Here is a 17,040-nt window from a genome sequence, read left to right as displayed (position 1 = left end):
CGTTCATGAACGAGTTAAATGAATGGATACATGTCGTTCGTAAATGAAATGAACTGGTACATAGGTTATCTCGTTCGTGCGCGAAATGAATGAGAGTAAACCATGTCAGTGAGCCATTTAGCATGTCAATCTCACAAAATGCAAAGCCCAGTTATATGTACACACGCTTGTTTTCATATTTAACATAACATAACTAGATCTTTAATACCCAATTTATTAATGTGAATATATAATATATGAACTGTCTGACCAAACAATTAAAATGCTGATTATGCAATAAATCCTTGTGTTTTGTTCATCTGAACAACTTAATTAGTCTTTATATATTGAATGCCTTTATGCACATATTTTCATAAAGCCAAATCAGTTTTTGTAACACGTGAAAACGTTCATTGACAGAGCGTCTATTATAACATCCCAAATAACTAAAATAATTGTGTTTTTGCTTAATTCTTGATGAGTTTGACTGACAGCAGTGTTAGCCAGTTGTTATCCAGGCTGTTTCACGCAGGTCGCGCTTGTACGAGGGAGAAAGCACGTCCAGCAGTCGTAAATGTACTTTCAGTTCCACCAGCGAACCGGTTCATTATGTGAGCTCAGTGAGTGTTTTAAGTCGGTGTCTAATGAATTTAAGACCAGCTGTTGCAGTCATCCTCACAAAGATTAGCCTATCCCATACAGCAAGCAGTTTCGGCCCAGATCCGGCCCACATGGATTTCATGTGGGCCAAATGTGGGCCGGATCTGGGCCAACACTATGTTGTTGTCTTATATTTTTTTATATGTAGGCCTATAATTTTGTGACTGATGCCAGCGATTAACTGCACGTTTGCTCATTTGTAGGCCAAATAATTAATATAATGATATGACGAAAAAAAAACAAAAAAACAAACATGACATTTCTGAATAAAATTATTTTATGCACTTTGGTTATATATAATTTGCCATTTTCAATTAATGTAAGGCTGTTACATTATTCTGATTAATAGGCCTATTAATATTAAGTTACTTTTATTTAAATACATTAATTTGCCCTGCAATAATTTCATGACGTGCTGCCAGGATAAGAAAGATTAGTTTACAACTCACTGAAAATGTTTTTAAAAAGGCCTTTCAAAACAGGTTATTATACAATGAATTATATACATATAATTCAAATGGTTAACACTGCAATCATCAATTTAAAAAAGCTTTATTTAAATAAAAAAAAATCTGTTTAACACAAAAGATGTTTCTTCTCTCTTTATTTATTATTTATTTAAATGTAGGCTATTTATTTATTTTTCCCACTAGCCTATTTTCGGGCCACAAGAAATATTGAGTGAGTAACTTAAATGAAAAGATTTAGCCTAGCTTTACGGTTATCAGCATGAGGAGATTCGTCTCTCGTCTGAGAGAATATGCGCCGTTGACAGAGTCAAAACGCAGTCAGTTTTTACATTCTAGTTATTCGACTGAAATTAAGAGGTTCACTTCACAGCATAACTCATGAGTAAAATTTGCACGTTGCTTGTTTGATATTCATTGGCCTCTTTACTTGTTTAAAACAAACATTTACAATATTGCAACATAACCAGCCAACCCCCGCCACCCACCAAACCTTGAGTTCGCGGATGGGGACTGATTTGCACTCCTTCCGTTAGTTAGCCTAGTGCCCACTCACTTTTGCCAAGACCTGTCCAAAACTAAAATTTTGGCTACCCCACAGCGCTACACCAAAGACTGCTGTTTCCAACAGCATAGACTTAGGTGATATAGGGAGTGCTAGCCACTATTAAACCACCAAGTTTACTCTTCATGCTCGAGACTACAAAATGCAACTCTTTTGTCACATGACAGTGTGTTAAGAATCAATTATGGTGATGTGTGTGAGAGATGCCCATTGCAGGACTCATGAGCTCGCAGGCGTCTCCAGTACACAGATTCATTCTTTGCCAGCAGCAGCCGCTGAGTGAGCGGTAAAGGTCAAGCATGTAAAGGTGTACATCCGCATCCGACCCACAGCCAGTTTTGACCATTGAATGCCTACCTGACCATCAGGTAACCTTTGCCATGTGCCCGATTTGATCTTGTTTAAATGTTTTTTATTGTAAATGTAACTATATGTAAAGCGATGTTGTATTGTTTCTTGCAGCCTGTTTTTGTAATACTCAAATGAAACACAAAACAATTCCCACCAATTCAAATAGCAGTTAAAACAAAATACAACCCAAGACAGATTATTACAAATACTACTTGTGCTTACATTTTTAAACAATTGTAAGATTAACAGTTTCTTATGGAAATATGAGAGGATGGAAGGGTCTACTACTATTATTATTAAAAAATCTTCATTTATGATAAAATAATTGTCCAAATCCACTTCCATACTTGCTCTCCATCTTAAAGCAGGGGGGAAAGTTTGAATACTGGGGTCTTAACTGCGTTAAGATGAATTTTTTTTTTTTCAGCAAACAATAAGTCTATTTCCCGTAAACAGATTTTTTTTTATCAGGTGTTTGCACGGTTAGGGGCAAAGGTTTGTTCTTATCTCTCATCACTTCTGTTGACAAATTGGTTAATGAAAATCAATATGACAACCACCATCAGAAAGCCAGAAACTTCATTAAAGATCTCATTACATTAAAGTAATTGACAAAAACTTGAATGTTTTACCCACATGGCCTAAAAGAACTGCTAAAGCACATTCAGAATTGGATTTTCATATTTTTGTAACAAAATCAGTGATGAATAACATTTCTGCCACTACACCACAAGGGGGAGAATAACAGATTCCTTGGAGAACATGCTCTTAATAAACAGTCCTCCCGATCGTTTACTATACACATTGAGGTAAGTCCACAACACATGCCTCATTAGATTCAGAATTTCAAGACTAAAATATGTGATCTTAAAATGCTTGGGTAAACTGGCCTTTTTACACAAGGTGGTATTTTTTGGCATGACATTAAATATGTGTTTGTGTTTGTCACAGATTCGCTCTGGCACACTGTCAGATTGAAAATACATCACCTCTAAACTGAACCTGGTGGACCTGGAGGGATCTGAAAGAATTTGCAAAACTGGGTTCAGTTCGTTTCTCCTCTTATCATAACCATAAGTGCCTTACAGTTCACCAGGACACTGTTGAATGTGTACTGTCTGTCTCAGATATTAGCACTGTCTGCACTAGTTTATTAATCTTGGCAAATTCCTCAAATGTTTACTTTTTTTCACTCTTTGTTTTTTGCTCTAATCAGAAAATCAAGTCCAAAGAGAGGTTGTGTAGATCAACAAGTCCATGTCTTTCCTGGAGCAGGTAATCTTGGCTCCAGCAACTGACAGCCGTAGGGAACATGTTCCCTTCAGACTGAGTAAACTTACCCACGCTCTCAAAGACTCGCTCGGTCAGTGTGCTCCTGCAGTTTGTGCTCCCATAGTAGTTCACCAACAAACCCACATTAGTCAAAAGTTTAGCAATAGCAGAAGCTACAGAACAGAATACAGCCACAGATCGTCAACATATAAACCATCATTTTGAACAATGGGAAAAATCTTCCATTTCTGAAGAAAAATAAATAAATATATATAATAATTAATGGAACATGTCTGACTTGATTTCTCTTACTGTTACTACACAGGAGGAAGCTGAAACGCAGTGCTTGTGGTCATAATATCAAAAAGTAGATTTCACTAATTCGGTTCAAAAAGTGAAACTTGTATATTATATTAATTCATTACACACAGACTGATATATTTCAAATGTTTATTTCTTTTAATTTTGATTATTATAACGAAGGAAAATAACCCATAATTCAGTATCTCAGAAAATGTGAATATTACTTAAGACCAACACAAAAAGGATGTTTAGAAATCTTGGCCAACTGGAAAGTATGAACATGGAAAAGTATGAGCATGTACAGCACTCAATACTTAGTTGGGTTTCCTTTTGCCTGAATTACTGCAACAATGCGGCGTGGCATGGAGTCGATCAGTCTGTGGCACTGCTCAGGTGTTATGAGAGCCCACATTGCTCTGACAGTGGCCTTCAGCTCTTCTACATTGTTGGGTCTGTCATATCGCATCTTCCTCTTCACAATACCCCATAGATTTTCTATGGGGTTAAGGTCAGGCGAGTTTGCTGGCCAGTTAAGAACAGGGATACCATGGTCCTTAAACCAGGTACTGGTAACTTTGGCACTGTGTGCAGGTGCCAAGTCCTGTTGGAAAATGAAATCTGCATCTCCATAAAGTTGGTCAGCAGCAGGAAGCATGAAGTGCTCTAAAAGTTCCTGGTATACGGCTGCGTTGACCTTGGACCTCAGAAAAAACAGTAGACGAACTCCAGCAGATGACATGGCACCTCAAACCCTCACTGACTGAGCAAACTTTACACTGACCCTCAAGCAACGTGGATTGTGTGCCTCTCCTCTCTTCCTCCAGACTCTGGGACCCTGATTTCCAAAGGAAATGCAAAATTTACTTTCATCAGAGAACATAACTTTGGACCACTCAGCAGCAGTCCAGTCCTTAATGTCTTTAGCCCAGGCAAAACGCTTCTGATGCTGTCTGTTGTTCGAGAGTGGCTTGACACAAGAAATGCGACAGCTGAAACCCATGTCTTACATATGTCTGTGCGTAGTGGTTCTTGAAGCACTGACTCCAGCCGCAGGCCACTCGTGAATCTCCCCCACATTTTTGAATGGGTTTCGTTTCACAATCCTCTCCAGGCAACGGTTATCCCTATTGCTTGTACACATTTTTTTCTACAACCTTTTCCTTCCCTTCGCCTCTTTATTAATGTGCTTGGACACAGAGCTCTGGGACACAGGTGTCTTCAATATTGAACCTTTTCACAATATTCTAATTTTCTGAGATACCGAATTTGGGATTTTCCTTAGTTGTCAGTTATAATCATCAAAATTAAAATAAATAAACATTTGAAATCTATAAGTCTGTGTGTAATGAATTGATATAATATACAAGTTTCACCTTTTGAATGGAATTGAAATAAATCAACTTGATATTCAAATTATATGACCAGTATATGGTGAAGCAGCACTAATTGGGATGGTGGCATTTATAAATAATAATTTATCAACTGAGACATGTTAGTTCAGTCTAAAAAAAAAAAACTTGTGTCTCTTGGCAGTTTTCAACTCTTCGCTTTGCCACCAGAATGAAATGTGTGCAGACAAAGCCATCAATAATGTCGAACCAGTGGTAAGATTTTAAAAAGCTAATACTCTAATCATCTAATAATAATAACTAAAAAAGATTCATGCGCACATTTAACTGAACCATAACAGTTTAATACAGAAAATGATTAAAACTGTGACTCTTTATCAAGCTTCAGATGCAAAGACTAGAGAAAGAAATCAAGTTTCTTAAGGAGGAGTGGTCAATGTATAACACACTGGTGAGTACATGCATACATACATACAGGTGCTTCTCAATAAATTAGAATATGGAGGAAAAGTTCATTTATTACTGTAATTCAACTCAAATTGTGAAACTCATGTAATAAATTCAATGCACACAGACTGAAGTAGTTTAAGTCTTTGGTTCTTTAAATTGTGATGATTTTGGCTCACATTTAACAAAAAAAAACATCAATTCACTATCTCAACCAATTAGAAAACTTCATAAGACCAATGACAATTTTTGTGAATAGTTGGCCTTCTGGAAAGTATGTTCATTTACTGTACATGTACTCAATACTTGGTAGGGGCTCCTTTGACAGTGGCCTTTAGCTCATCTGCATTGTTTGGTCTCATGTTTCTTATTTTCCTCTTGACAATACCCCAGAGATTCTCTATGGGGTTCAGGTCTGGGGAGTTTGCTGGTCAGTCAAGCACACCAACACCATGTTCATTTAACCAACGTTTGGTGCTTTTGGCAGTGTGGACAGGTGCCAAATCCTGCTGGAAAATGAAATCAGCATCTTCTAAAAGCTGTTCAGCAGAAGGAAGCATGAAAGTGCTCCAACATTTCTTGGTAAATGAGTGCAGTGACTTTGGTTTTCAAAAACACAATGGACCAACACCAACAGATGACATTGCACCCCAAATCATCACAGACTGTGGAAAGTTAACACTGGTTTTCAAGAAACTTGGGCTATGAGCTTCTCCACCCTTCCTCCAGACTCTAGGACCTTGGTTTCCAAATGAAATACAAAACTTGCTCTCATCTGAAAAGAGGACTTTGGACCAATGGCAACAGTTAATTTATTCTTCTACTTAGCCAAGGTAAGACGCCTCTGACATCGTTTGGGGTTCAGGAGTGGCCTAACAAGAGGAATACGACAACTGTAGAAAAATTCCTTGACACGTTTGTGTGGGGTTGTTCTTAATGCCTTGAACCCAGCCTCAGTGCATTCCTTGTGAAGTTCTCTAAAATTCTTGAATCCAGTTTGCTTGACAATCCTCATAACGCTGCAGTTCTCTCAGTTGGTTGTGCATCTTTTTTTTTTCCACATTTCGTTCCACTCAACCTTCTGTTAACATGCTTGGATACAGCACTCTGTGAACAGCCAGCTTATTGGCAATTCATTTTTGTGACTTACACTCCTTGTGAAGGGTGTCAATGAATGTCAGGGACCCTTTTGCAGGCTCAGGAAAGCTTTGAAGGTGTTTTAATTGATAAGCTGATTGGCATGTCAACATATCCTAATTTGTTAAGATTGTGAATTGATGGGTTTTTATTAAATGTGAGCCAAAATCATCACAATTTAAATAACCAAAGACTTATAGACTACTTCAGTCTGTGTGTATTGAATTTATTTAATACATGAGTTTCACAATTTGAGTTGAATTACTGAAATAAATGCACTTTTCCTTGACATTCTAATTTATCGAGATGTAACTGTACATCCAAAATCTGATGCTTTTTACATACCACAATTATCCCATCAACAAATGACCACTAATTTTGGGTTTCCCAAACTTTAATGTGCTATTTACTTGTAGACTAATCTGGTTGGAGTTTCTAATGAGATCCTTTCAGAGACGAAGGTTGTGGAAGGGAGGAGTCCGGTGCAGAGATACCTTTTTGGTAGGGATGTAACGATTAACCGTGAGCTGGTTGAAAATTGATTAAAATGTGTGATGATTCAAATCGGTTGAGATGCTAAACAAATCGCGATTCATTTAGGGGTAGGAGTTTACATGAATGTATGTCTGAGGGGAACTTAATGTCTTTAAAAGTTTAGATGCTATTTTTCCTTGTTATCTTGCCTCTGTGTAATGCATTTTAATGTTCATAAGTGCAGTGCTGCTTTGTTTACAGCAGAAAACAAGGAAAACAAGGAAATGCTGCCACTTGATGGCAGGGAGTGAATCTGCGTCTCATTCAGCTCGTCTGCTGTTTCATAAAGATAGTTTTATGTATGGTTTCACAAAACTGAAGTAAAAACATTGTTTTTGCATCAAAATTTAGAAATTTTACAATATAATTTAGATTAAAAACTGCTCATGTTGCATGTATGTAGCACCTTTGTTTGGATCATGATTAGAATGTTCACCTCTAATTTTAAACGGAAAGAGCACAAAGTCTTACAAAAGAGCAATAAAATGCAAGCACTATATTAGTATATTATTATAATTATATTTCAGTTTCACAAATAAATATACAGCATTTTGTCCAAGCTATAAACTAGGACACATTTAATTGTGAAATCAAAACCGTGAATCGAATCGTGAGTTGAGCGAATCGTTACATCCCTACTTTATGGATTACTGGATGAGATCCCGGTAAACACCATAGTTTATATGTCAATGCTTCAAATATTCAAGTTCACCTTTTCATGAATCAATCTTATTAAAAAATAAATGATTGAATGTTTCAAATTGTGAGCATTACACAAATTCAGTGTGCTGTAGTAGAGATGGAGAGGTGTGGATATGGCCTTGGTTTAAGCTAACTCTTCACAGAGACATCAGCGAGCTGTGTCACGTAAAGCAAGAAAAGACCAAAAGATTTACACTTTACAATACATTTTCCACTTCAAGAAAACCACAGTTCGCTCTAATCAGAGGCAAAAACAAACCCAATACATCAGGTTTTTAAATGAAAAGTAAACTTTATTATTCATGAACCACAAAATAGACTTCTTTGGTTGTACAAATTCACGAGTTACAGTCCTGAATGAGCTCTATCCCCAGACCTTTAGTCCCACCTTCCCCTTTAGCGCAAAAAAACATCCCCAACAATAAATCAAGACAAGAAAACAACAAGAGAGATCAAACTCTTCTGTTTTGAAAAAGTAAAAATGTAGTGAATCCCATTATCCCATCAGTTAAAGAAAACCAACTCTCCCCCCCCCCCCCATCAAACTACAGTTTAAAAAGAAAATACAATGAGCAATCCCAAACTGTTATTAAACTGAATTTCAGTTGATAAGAGCAACACAAAAGCTAAGATTAGTAAAAAAAAAAAAAAAAAAAAAAGTCATGTTTGACCGGTTCACCGGAGCACAGTGTTGATGGCAGCTATGGTGAACAACTGATTTGAGAACAGTGAAATTAAACTGTTTACTTGAAGGAATAATAATATAAGTCATCACGCAGGATTGACAGTAAAATTGCAAGATTGCATTAAGCCATTATACAAACACAGGGATCAGTCAGTCAAGACCCTGGTAGAAACATCTACACCCTTCAGACTTTAGTTTGATCTTGGGGCAGAAAGGCTCAGATTTGATTTTTGCTTCTTTTTTCTTTTTTAGCATTTATACATTATTCACACGAGCTTTTCAGTGGCTTTAAAAGTTCAACTATTTAAAATGTAGATTAGAAAACATCTACTACCTTCACACAACCGCAGGAACAAGAGAAAGAAAAGATATGTGCAAGATTTGTAGATGTTTTTAGAGACCAAATGTTCTCTCCAAATTTCCTCCTCCCACACCCAATGTGGTACCTTATGCTTATGGAGAGGTAATGTTATGTCTGGTGAATGATGGGTTGTCAAAGAGTGATATTCTCAAGTCTGGTCACTGTGTGTAGAAATGATTCAATGTATAGATGGCCCAGAACAAGATGCAGAATTAAAATGGAGAATACATATTTGTGTCCTTGAGGAAGAAGATCACCAAAGGAACAAAAATCTTATAAAACCATTATCCACGTCATCTTATTCTCCTAGTCCAGTAAAGGAAGACTAGAGATCAATTAAAAGGTTTCCAACAACGCTACTCAATTCAGTAGCTCAGTCTTTATGATATGGCATGATCATACAGATTAGGAAAAGGTTGATAGTAGATCTTTAAATAAGGTCAGATGCAATTAAAAAAAAATATTACATTCATTTGCATCACCTTAAAAAAGAAATTTAGCTTCGAAACTGATATGGATAGAAAATGGGAAATAAAGCTTTACGCCAAGGCCTCATTTTCATTTCTAAAATTCTGCGTGCAAGAAAATGTATCCCAAACCCAAAAATCTAAATTAGTCACAAAACCACAAGTAATCAGCTTATATATATGTCAAAAAGCTTCAATTTGTTCCTCTATTGTATTGGAATCCCATAGATTAAAAACAGTATATTACATTAATAAATTACATTTATAAGGAATAAAAACTTTTTCTCTGATTGTGAATTAAAGCAACAAGAGTGAAAGTCTGGATTAAATGGGGCAGTGAAGGTAGCAGTGTGTCATCTGCAAAGTGAATCTCCCAAAAAATGAGCACAGTTACATTAAATAACTCCTTTTCTACCTTTCCACATTTTCATCTCTAGAGGAGGTTTTAAAAGTGTTTACAAAAGAAACGCATAGAATCTCTTAAAATAACTCTGCTTCTAAAATGCCAACAGACAGAAAAACAGGGTAAAATAGGTAAACCAATCGGCCATCCTCTGGACCTCTCATAAAATCTGAGCAACCCTTTTCAACTGACTACTGTTTGGGAGACTCACCTCCTAACGCGTGTTGTCAGCACTGAAATAAGAGTGGTATAATATCGGTGTACAATGTGTATTTCAGAGCATTCTATGCCGTGTTTGGCATCTCTCAGCATTAGATGATCACTATGTGTGTTTTATCTTCACAGTTCAGATGCAGTAGTGTGTGAGTGTACGGTTATGTGGGCACTGGAGCCTCCAGGCTGTGGCGGCCCTGTCGTAGTTTGCGCTTGTTACTGTAGAGAGCCATCTCCTCTAGAGCAGATGTTGTGGCCACAGAAACTTCTGGATCTACAACAGACACTGAAAGGAGAGACAAATGTGTTAAATATTGCTCTGTAAGAGGAGCTGCCGTATTTCACGCTCAAGCTTTGCACAAGCAAACAGCCCTTCATCCACAGAAAAACTGACAGCTTTTATAAATGATAATGTCCTGCTTTTATTTATTCTATACCATCCCCTTGTATTTAAATGCATATCGATTTCAGTTTATAACCCACACACTCCCGCAAAGCAGTGATTCAGGCAAGCCATTCGGTGCATAAGCTGAAAGGCAGAGCTGCACACCATGCAGAAAAACCCCTGCAGAGAAATGATCACATTTGTACACCTTTCGACCACACTGTTATTGATATCAGAAGCACACAGGTAATACACACACACACACACGCACTGTACAGCTATGCCCCCTGGATTATTAAATTAATCCCTATTTTAATCTCCTCTTAGACATACAAACAACAGGTTCACCAATTTTTCAAAACTTATAACATGCAAACTGCAAAAATTATGTTAGTATTTTTACAGCTAATTACATTTTATGACCTTTGAAGATAGCTTAATTATGCACAATATGTTGGTCCCATATCAGTTAATGGCTTAATATTATTAAGGCATATCATTTTGATGCAGAAATATCATCATCTCAAATTTAAGTTTATCTTTGAAAAAAAGCATTTAATGACACTGTTAAATGTTATCTTTATATTTTCTAACTGAAATATCAATTTCATACTGTAAATTTGAATAACATTTAAAAATACAGTGGATCCTAGACCTAGATTGTGTCAACTCTGTCAAACAGAAGAGTAGATGTTTAAATCTTCATCCCTTGTAACACGTATTATGGCAAACTGCAGCATCTGGCATCACATTCAGAGGGGTAGAATTGACATGCAGTTCTAGGGCTCGGCGATATGGCCAAAAAAAAAAAAAAAAAAATTATCTATTTTTTAGCTGTATTGCGTATATATCTCTGAAAAAAAAAATCTATGTTTTTTTTTAATGTTTTTTTAGTGCTGGGCAATCATTATTACATTTTTTAAATTGTGATTAATTGCATGATTGTCTGCAACTGATCGCAGTTAATGCATTATACACAAAACTAATAATGCATTTAAAAGTAGTGTATTGTGCACTTTTTTCTCTTTTGTGCGGAATGTGGGAGAATAATTGTGGTGTGTTCTCACACTAGGCAATCTTAGCCCCCAAAGCCTGGTTCGTTTGACTAGCATGATCACTCTGTTTAGCAGTCCCTGGCTTGGTTGGAAGAGGTGGGCCAGAGCGCGGTTCAGTTATAGATCAGTGAGTGTGAGTGCTAACCTCGCAAGAGTGCAGATCTTCTGATACGTGCAAAAGCATATTTCTGAGCGACAAAAGCAAGAGATCTGTACAGCAATATATTGTGAGAGGGCCGTGTGTTACCACGTCCCATACAACTAAAAATAATAAAATTAACAAAACGATGCACTCCACTGTGCTTCTCTGCTGTCTTCAATGTGCAATTGGAAACTTCCTATTTCCCATTTATGAAGACGTGATTACGAGCTTATTGCATTCTTTTCTGTTAAAAATAACAGTGAACATGTAGGCTATGTTATTATATTATATGCAAAAAAAAGGGTTAAAATGAGTTTACATTTTAACATGGTAAAATTACAATTTAAAAACAAAAATAAAATAATGTGTTTAAAGCAGAAGTTAAATTCACTACTCCAAAAATTTAAATAAAAGCACAGCATGCAAGGCACTCTCTTCAGACTTTAAGGCTCGTCAGATACTGACAGCAAAATGGAAATATTTCCATGAATTTCTAATGTTTACAGATGGAGAATATACCAATGAAACTTCAGTTATGCACTGAGAAAAACACCACATCTCTGTCAGCAAAACATGTATCTGTCAGCGCATTGGACTGGTCAAAGTCACTTTAAACTATATATTTTCTATATCTCATGAGTTATTTTAAAAAGCCTTTAATATAAAGCACAAACTAGATTATGTACTCATTGCCTCATTCCATATCGCTTGTAAAAAATATATATATCGAAAACCCATATATCGCCCAGCCCTATGCAGTTCATGTCATACAGATGTGTTTCAGGTAAAAGCATTTGCCAGACGTTAGAGAAATTGCCCATTTTGAAAAATTGGTAGAACTCTTAACCGAGTAACCTTGATAGTCTAAAAACAAGTTGAAGGATGAAAGCAAAGAGAAACCCACTGTTCATCAGAATCTTAACTCATTTTGAAGAAACTAGTTTATAAACAAGTGCAGTACAGCAGAAAAACCAATGCATATGCACACACACACAAACACACACAAATCTCCTACCAAAATTACTGTAGAAGAGCACTTATCCAAAGATGTCGCCTGTATCACAAGAGGACAATAACTGTGAGCCAAGTACTAGTGAACAGCACATAAAGATACCCTGTAGACTAGAGCACTGACCCACAAATATCGAGGATCTTACCTGGGTTATCATCCATGAAGTGCACATCATCGCCTGCACCAGAAGACTGCAAGAGAGAGACAGAATGTGAGAGAAGGAAACCTTTTCATTCCCATTTCCTTCTGGCAGAATAGACAATTGAAAGAGTGAAACCTTTAGGTGTCTCCCAAGAATAGCTCTTTTTGGCTGAAATGCAAAAATGCTGGCTATAAATAATTTCTCATTGATTCTAAAAGACAAATATAGATGAGAAGATGAGGTTACTTGGATCAACAGGCTCTCGACATATGAACCACAGAGCTGTTCTGGGAGACGCCGCTTCACCTTCAGCTGACCAAAAAGCACTTTGTAGGGGACCACTGCTGTGGACAGATTTAAAACGCCTCAGATTCCTTTTTTATGTCCATAAGCCCTGAAAAATCTGATGTGGTGTTATAGGATTGGCCTTATAATAATGATAAATACCCCAATAACCATCCACAACAAGACCTTTTCCATCTCTTCACCTGCTAATTTTAAGAACTGCAAGAAAATGTATAATATGCCATTCTCTGCTTTTCACAAAGTCCACTTAAAACATCACACAACAGCCTTTTCAAACACAACATGAACATGCAGTATAAACCTTCACCCCTACCAAAAACATGGTGCCAACAAGTTCCTTTTCATTTTTTGGCGAAGGCTCAAAAATCCCTTGGAAAAACCCTGAGAGCTGTATTAAATAATCCCAGTCAGGGTGAAGGTGCTTCTTCACACATTTAATCACATAACACAACATAAATACTAACACAGCCAAAACATGGAAGTCTCAAAAGGCCACCAAATAACATAAGGATTCACCAGGCTTCCTGTACACTGCTTCGCTTGAATACTGTGTGCAGTAAATTAAGATTGACTAGCCGTTTCTAACATAATCAAACAAGACAAACAGAAGAATTTAAAGGTGATTTTAAATGGGAACTTGCACTACCAGTTTTTGAAAGAAAAATTTAAACAGCACCGTGAAAGAGTATTACAATTTTAAAAAGTATGTTCTCTATTTTAATATCTTTTAAAATGTAATTTTTCAAAATGGTAGTATAGTGTGGCTATCGTGAGGGAAACACAAAATTCCAGTTAAGCTAAAAAGTTTTGGCTGCATATCTGAGAGGAGAAAAGCAGTCAACTGCTTGAGAATAAAAATGACAAAATATAAAAACATTTGTTTTAATTACGCAAAATATTTTAAATATAAAAATACACCAAATAATTTTTTATTTGATAGTACTACTGTTATCTGTCACTTTGGTTACAGGCTTTATTCAAGGCCACCATGAGTTAAAGAGGACTGACTGAATTGTCTGATCATACAGACAGTATATTTTCTGTCTGAAAAGGACAATGTGAGAGTCACAGCTGTTATGAGCAAAAATCAGCCCCATATCTGACATTGTCACTGTAGACTAAAGACACATTATTTCAGATACACTTACCAATTAAATAATGCAGGTCTTAAAAACGTGCTTCACCCAATATCAATACAATTTGAAAAATGTTCTGCTCAGCAAACCAGTGCATTAATTATACCTTTCAAAGATTTTACTGATTGTTAGTCGCTGAAATAATCCAGATTAAGCTATTTTGATTGTCAAGGGATATACTTAAAACATAAAAAACCTTAAATGCTAAATTTACATTCATGATTTTGAGGGTTTTATTTAATTTCACAAGACAATTTAGAATTGTGCCAGTCTGACAGATTTGGTGGTCTTTTGGTCTGGTATTAGAGAAACTGTATTGGAAATTACTTCACCCCACATGCCCAATTTCCCTTCATACAAAGATCCAGAAACACAACCACACAACACCAAGAGCGAGAAACACAACGTTCCTTTGTTCCCATGACCCCCTGCGTCCCCAGTGGAACCGACTCTCCCAGTGACACCACGTGCAACAGCCAAATTCAGCTCTTTTACTCAACTGGACAGTCAAAAACATGGCCTTCAGACGTGCTGCAGGAGTCAGACCGGATTGGCCTAATGTGTGTTATTAGCTGCTGTCTGAGGGTGTGTGCACGAGGCTGTACACAGAGCAGAGGGAGGGAGAGGACAATGCAAAAACTTTTCCTTTTGAGTGTTTTAGGTGCATTAGTATGTTATTTCATATTTTGGTTGAATGCAAAGCCCATGGACCAAACTGTAAACCCCACCTCTACACTACATCCACATAGCCAGAAGTATTGACAATATGGTATTGACAATATAAGTAGATTAAGAACAGGATGTGTTTTAAGCTGTGGAAATCATCCTCGGAGCCAAAAACTAAACCAATAAGATCAATAATGATGCTTAAAGCAGCATTAACACGAAAGACCACTCATGCTGGCGAGTACAGGGCCCCTAATAGTTTGAACTAGCTATCAGAAGGGCCAGGGAGAGGAGAAGCAGGGGAGCAGGGACAGCCAGGAGGACAGGGGTGACTCCTTGACGCTCTGCATGCAGGCAATACCTGAATGTCGTAAACGGGTTTGGAAGAAGGAATGGCAGCAAATTGTCGGTAGTCAAACTTCTTTTCTGACAGGGACTAAAAGGACAGCAAATAGGCATAAGCAGTGGAGAGATGGAGAGAAAGAGGGGGGAAATCAATATTACAAAAAGAGAGATGGCCGGATGGATGGAGGGAAGGAAGGAAGGACAGAGGGTGAGAAGCAGAGATGTGTAAACGTACAAGAAAAGAAGGAGAAAGGACAACAAAGAAAACAGATAAAGAAGAAGTTCATGGATGTTGCTCTATATGCTATGGACACGACTGTTAAAGTGTATAAAAAAAAAGAAAAAAAGAAAAGGGGGGTTGGTTTGACATCCTACTAAGTGGATTAGTCTCACAAAACAACATCAACTAATTGAAAGAAAAAAAAAAAATACAATAAAAAAATTGTGTCATACCGGTCTGCCTGGTGAAGTCACTGCCCGTGGACTGATATCTGTTTAAGAAACAACAATGGATAAATTTAACACAAAAGACTTTTAAAAATGACCCAGTAACACACAATAGAGTATGAAAACAGAGCCGGCATTGTGGCACTCTCTTTCAGAAAAGGTAAATGAGATGGTCACCTTCCATTGGTGTTGGAGAGGGTGTGGGCGCAGGGGACGGGGACTCTGACAGCTGATCCAACGTCCCACGCTTCTTCCCCTCTTTAGACTTGGCAATGACCATCTGGGCCTTCAAAGCGTCCTGCTCCAGAGACTTCATCCTGGAGAGAGAGTGAGACGGAGTGAGACACAGAGAGTGATAGGAGAATGCAAACGGTGCGTGGAGAGAGACAGGATGAGAAGTGAAAGATAAGCAGAGGTGCTGTGCACAGTCATTGGTTAATACAGGAGAAGTTAATTTGATGGAGGCTGTCAAAAAATGTAGCAAAAGTTATGAAAGAATCACACAAACTAGAGATGCACCAATTAGCTTTCATGCTGTAAAACAAACATGAAAGCTCAAGGGGGAAGTATACTCTATAGGCATTATATGACCACTGAGGAATCAACCATGAATGCACCATTAAAGGGATAATTCACCCAATTTGCAAGTCTTATGACCTTCTTTTTTTCAGACCACAATTCAAACGTGCTTATCTAAATGACTGTGATTAGTGACCAGATTTAACAAAAAAAGATGCAAAAGTATCATCACAGAATGATCCCATTCAACTTATGACTTATTTCCCAAAGACATACAACAGGGTTTTGTAAAAAGACAAACCAAAATTATATTTATTACCAGTGAAAACCTGACCTTGGCCATTGGTTTGAGGTAGATGATGGCAGGTTTATAAGACTGTATTAGTGCAGGGTGAGTAGGTGAATACCTAATGACTCATTTAAGCCAAGAATATTAGCTCTGCCAAACTTTGTTAGATTACAGTTAGTTTCTGTATGTGCACACAGTCCATTCACAAGCTCATATTGCACACAAAAATGACTCAATCGTTCCAAAATCCCACGCTCTAAACTTTAACCAGTGTGTTGCTATTTCAGATTTAGCCAAACCTAAACATCACCTAAAAAAGCTATGTGACTAGTCAATGTGGACCAAACACTGCTGAAATAACTCACACATTTAAACTCAGTGAATAATGCTTTACTGAACATCGGCTACATGTGAAAAATGTCAAGTTTGAACACAGCTTCTATATGAAGGCAGCCATGTGCTTTTAATGAAAGTCTTGGTGAAGACTATAATTAGTATCAGTGCACCTCTAATAAAATCAACTGCAAGCAGCTTGAATAATGGCAAGAAAAACACTTGTTATAAGGACAATACAAGACCTTTACTGGTACACAAATGAGTGCTAAAAGTGAGTGAGCAGAGAGGAGGAGGGAGTGAGCTACCAAAATAAATTATAAATGAAATAGCACACGTGAAGCAGCACACGTGGGTCTTGTACGACA

The 17,040-nt window shown here is 37.2% G+C and overlaps 1 protein-coding gene and 1 long non-coding RNA gene across 17 annotated transcripts in view; one reads left to right on the top strand and one right to left on the bottom strand.

Moving 5' to 3' along the window:
* The first annotated feature begins 5,003 nt into the window (after positions 1–5,003).
* On the top strand, positions 5,004–5,821 carry LOC113052498 (uncharacterized). Its single transcript, XR_003277047.1, has 3 exons — positions 5,004–5,201; positions 5,329–5,397; positions 5,787–5,821. It is a non-coding gene; the product is annotated as an uncharacterized LOC113052498 (long non-coding RNA).
* Positions 5,822–8,033: 2,212 nt separating this feature from the next.
* LOC113051674 (protein scribble homolog) overlaps positions 8,034–17,040 on the bottom strand; it is a 75,477-nt gene continuing 66,470 nt past the window's right edge. For 6 of the 16 annotated variants that reach the window (XM_026215609.1, XM_026215608.1, XM_026215610.1 and 3 more), the window contains 5 exons: positions 15,709–15,848; positions 15,538–15,575; positions 15,101–15,175; positions 12,635–12,680; positions 10,057–10,181 (listed from right to left, as the gene is read on the bottom strand). In XM_026215609.1, coding sequence (XP_026071394.1) covers positions 10,057–10,181; positions 12,635–12,680; positions 15,101–15,175; positions 15,538–15,575; positions 15,709–15,848 — 424 coding nt within the window. Of the gene's footprint in view, positions 10,182–12,492; positions 12,532–12,634; positions 12,681–13,963; positions 14,673–15,100; positions 15,176–15,537; positions 15,576–15,708; positions 15,849–17,040 lie in introns of those variants that run through there. The other 10 variants (XM_026215607.1, XM_026215618.1, XM_026215616.1 and 7 more) reach the window with 6 other exon arrangements.

This window comes from Carassius auratus, chromosome 32 (assembly GCF_003368295.1).
Source record: "Carassius auratus strain Wakin chromosome 32, ASM336829v1, whole genome shotgun sequence".
In the NCBI taxonomy this organism is placed as follows: domain Eukaryota; kingdom Metazoa; phylum Chordata; class Actinopteri; order Cypriniformes; family Cyprinidae; genus Carassius; species Carassius auratus.
Note: the sequence above shows the minus strand (reverse complement) of the source record. Positions and strands in the feature narration are given on the sequence as shown.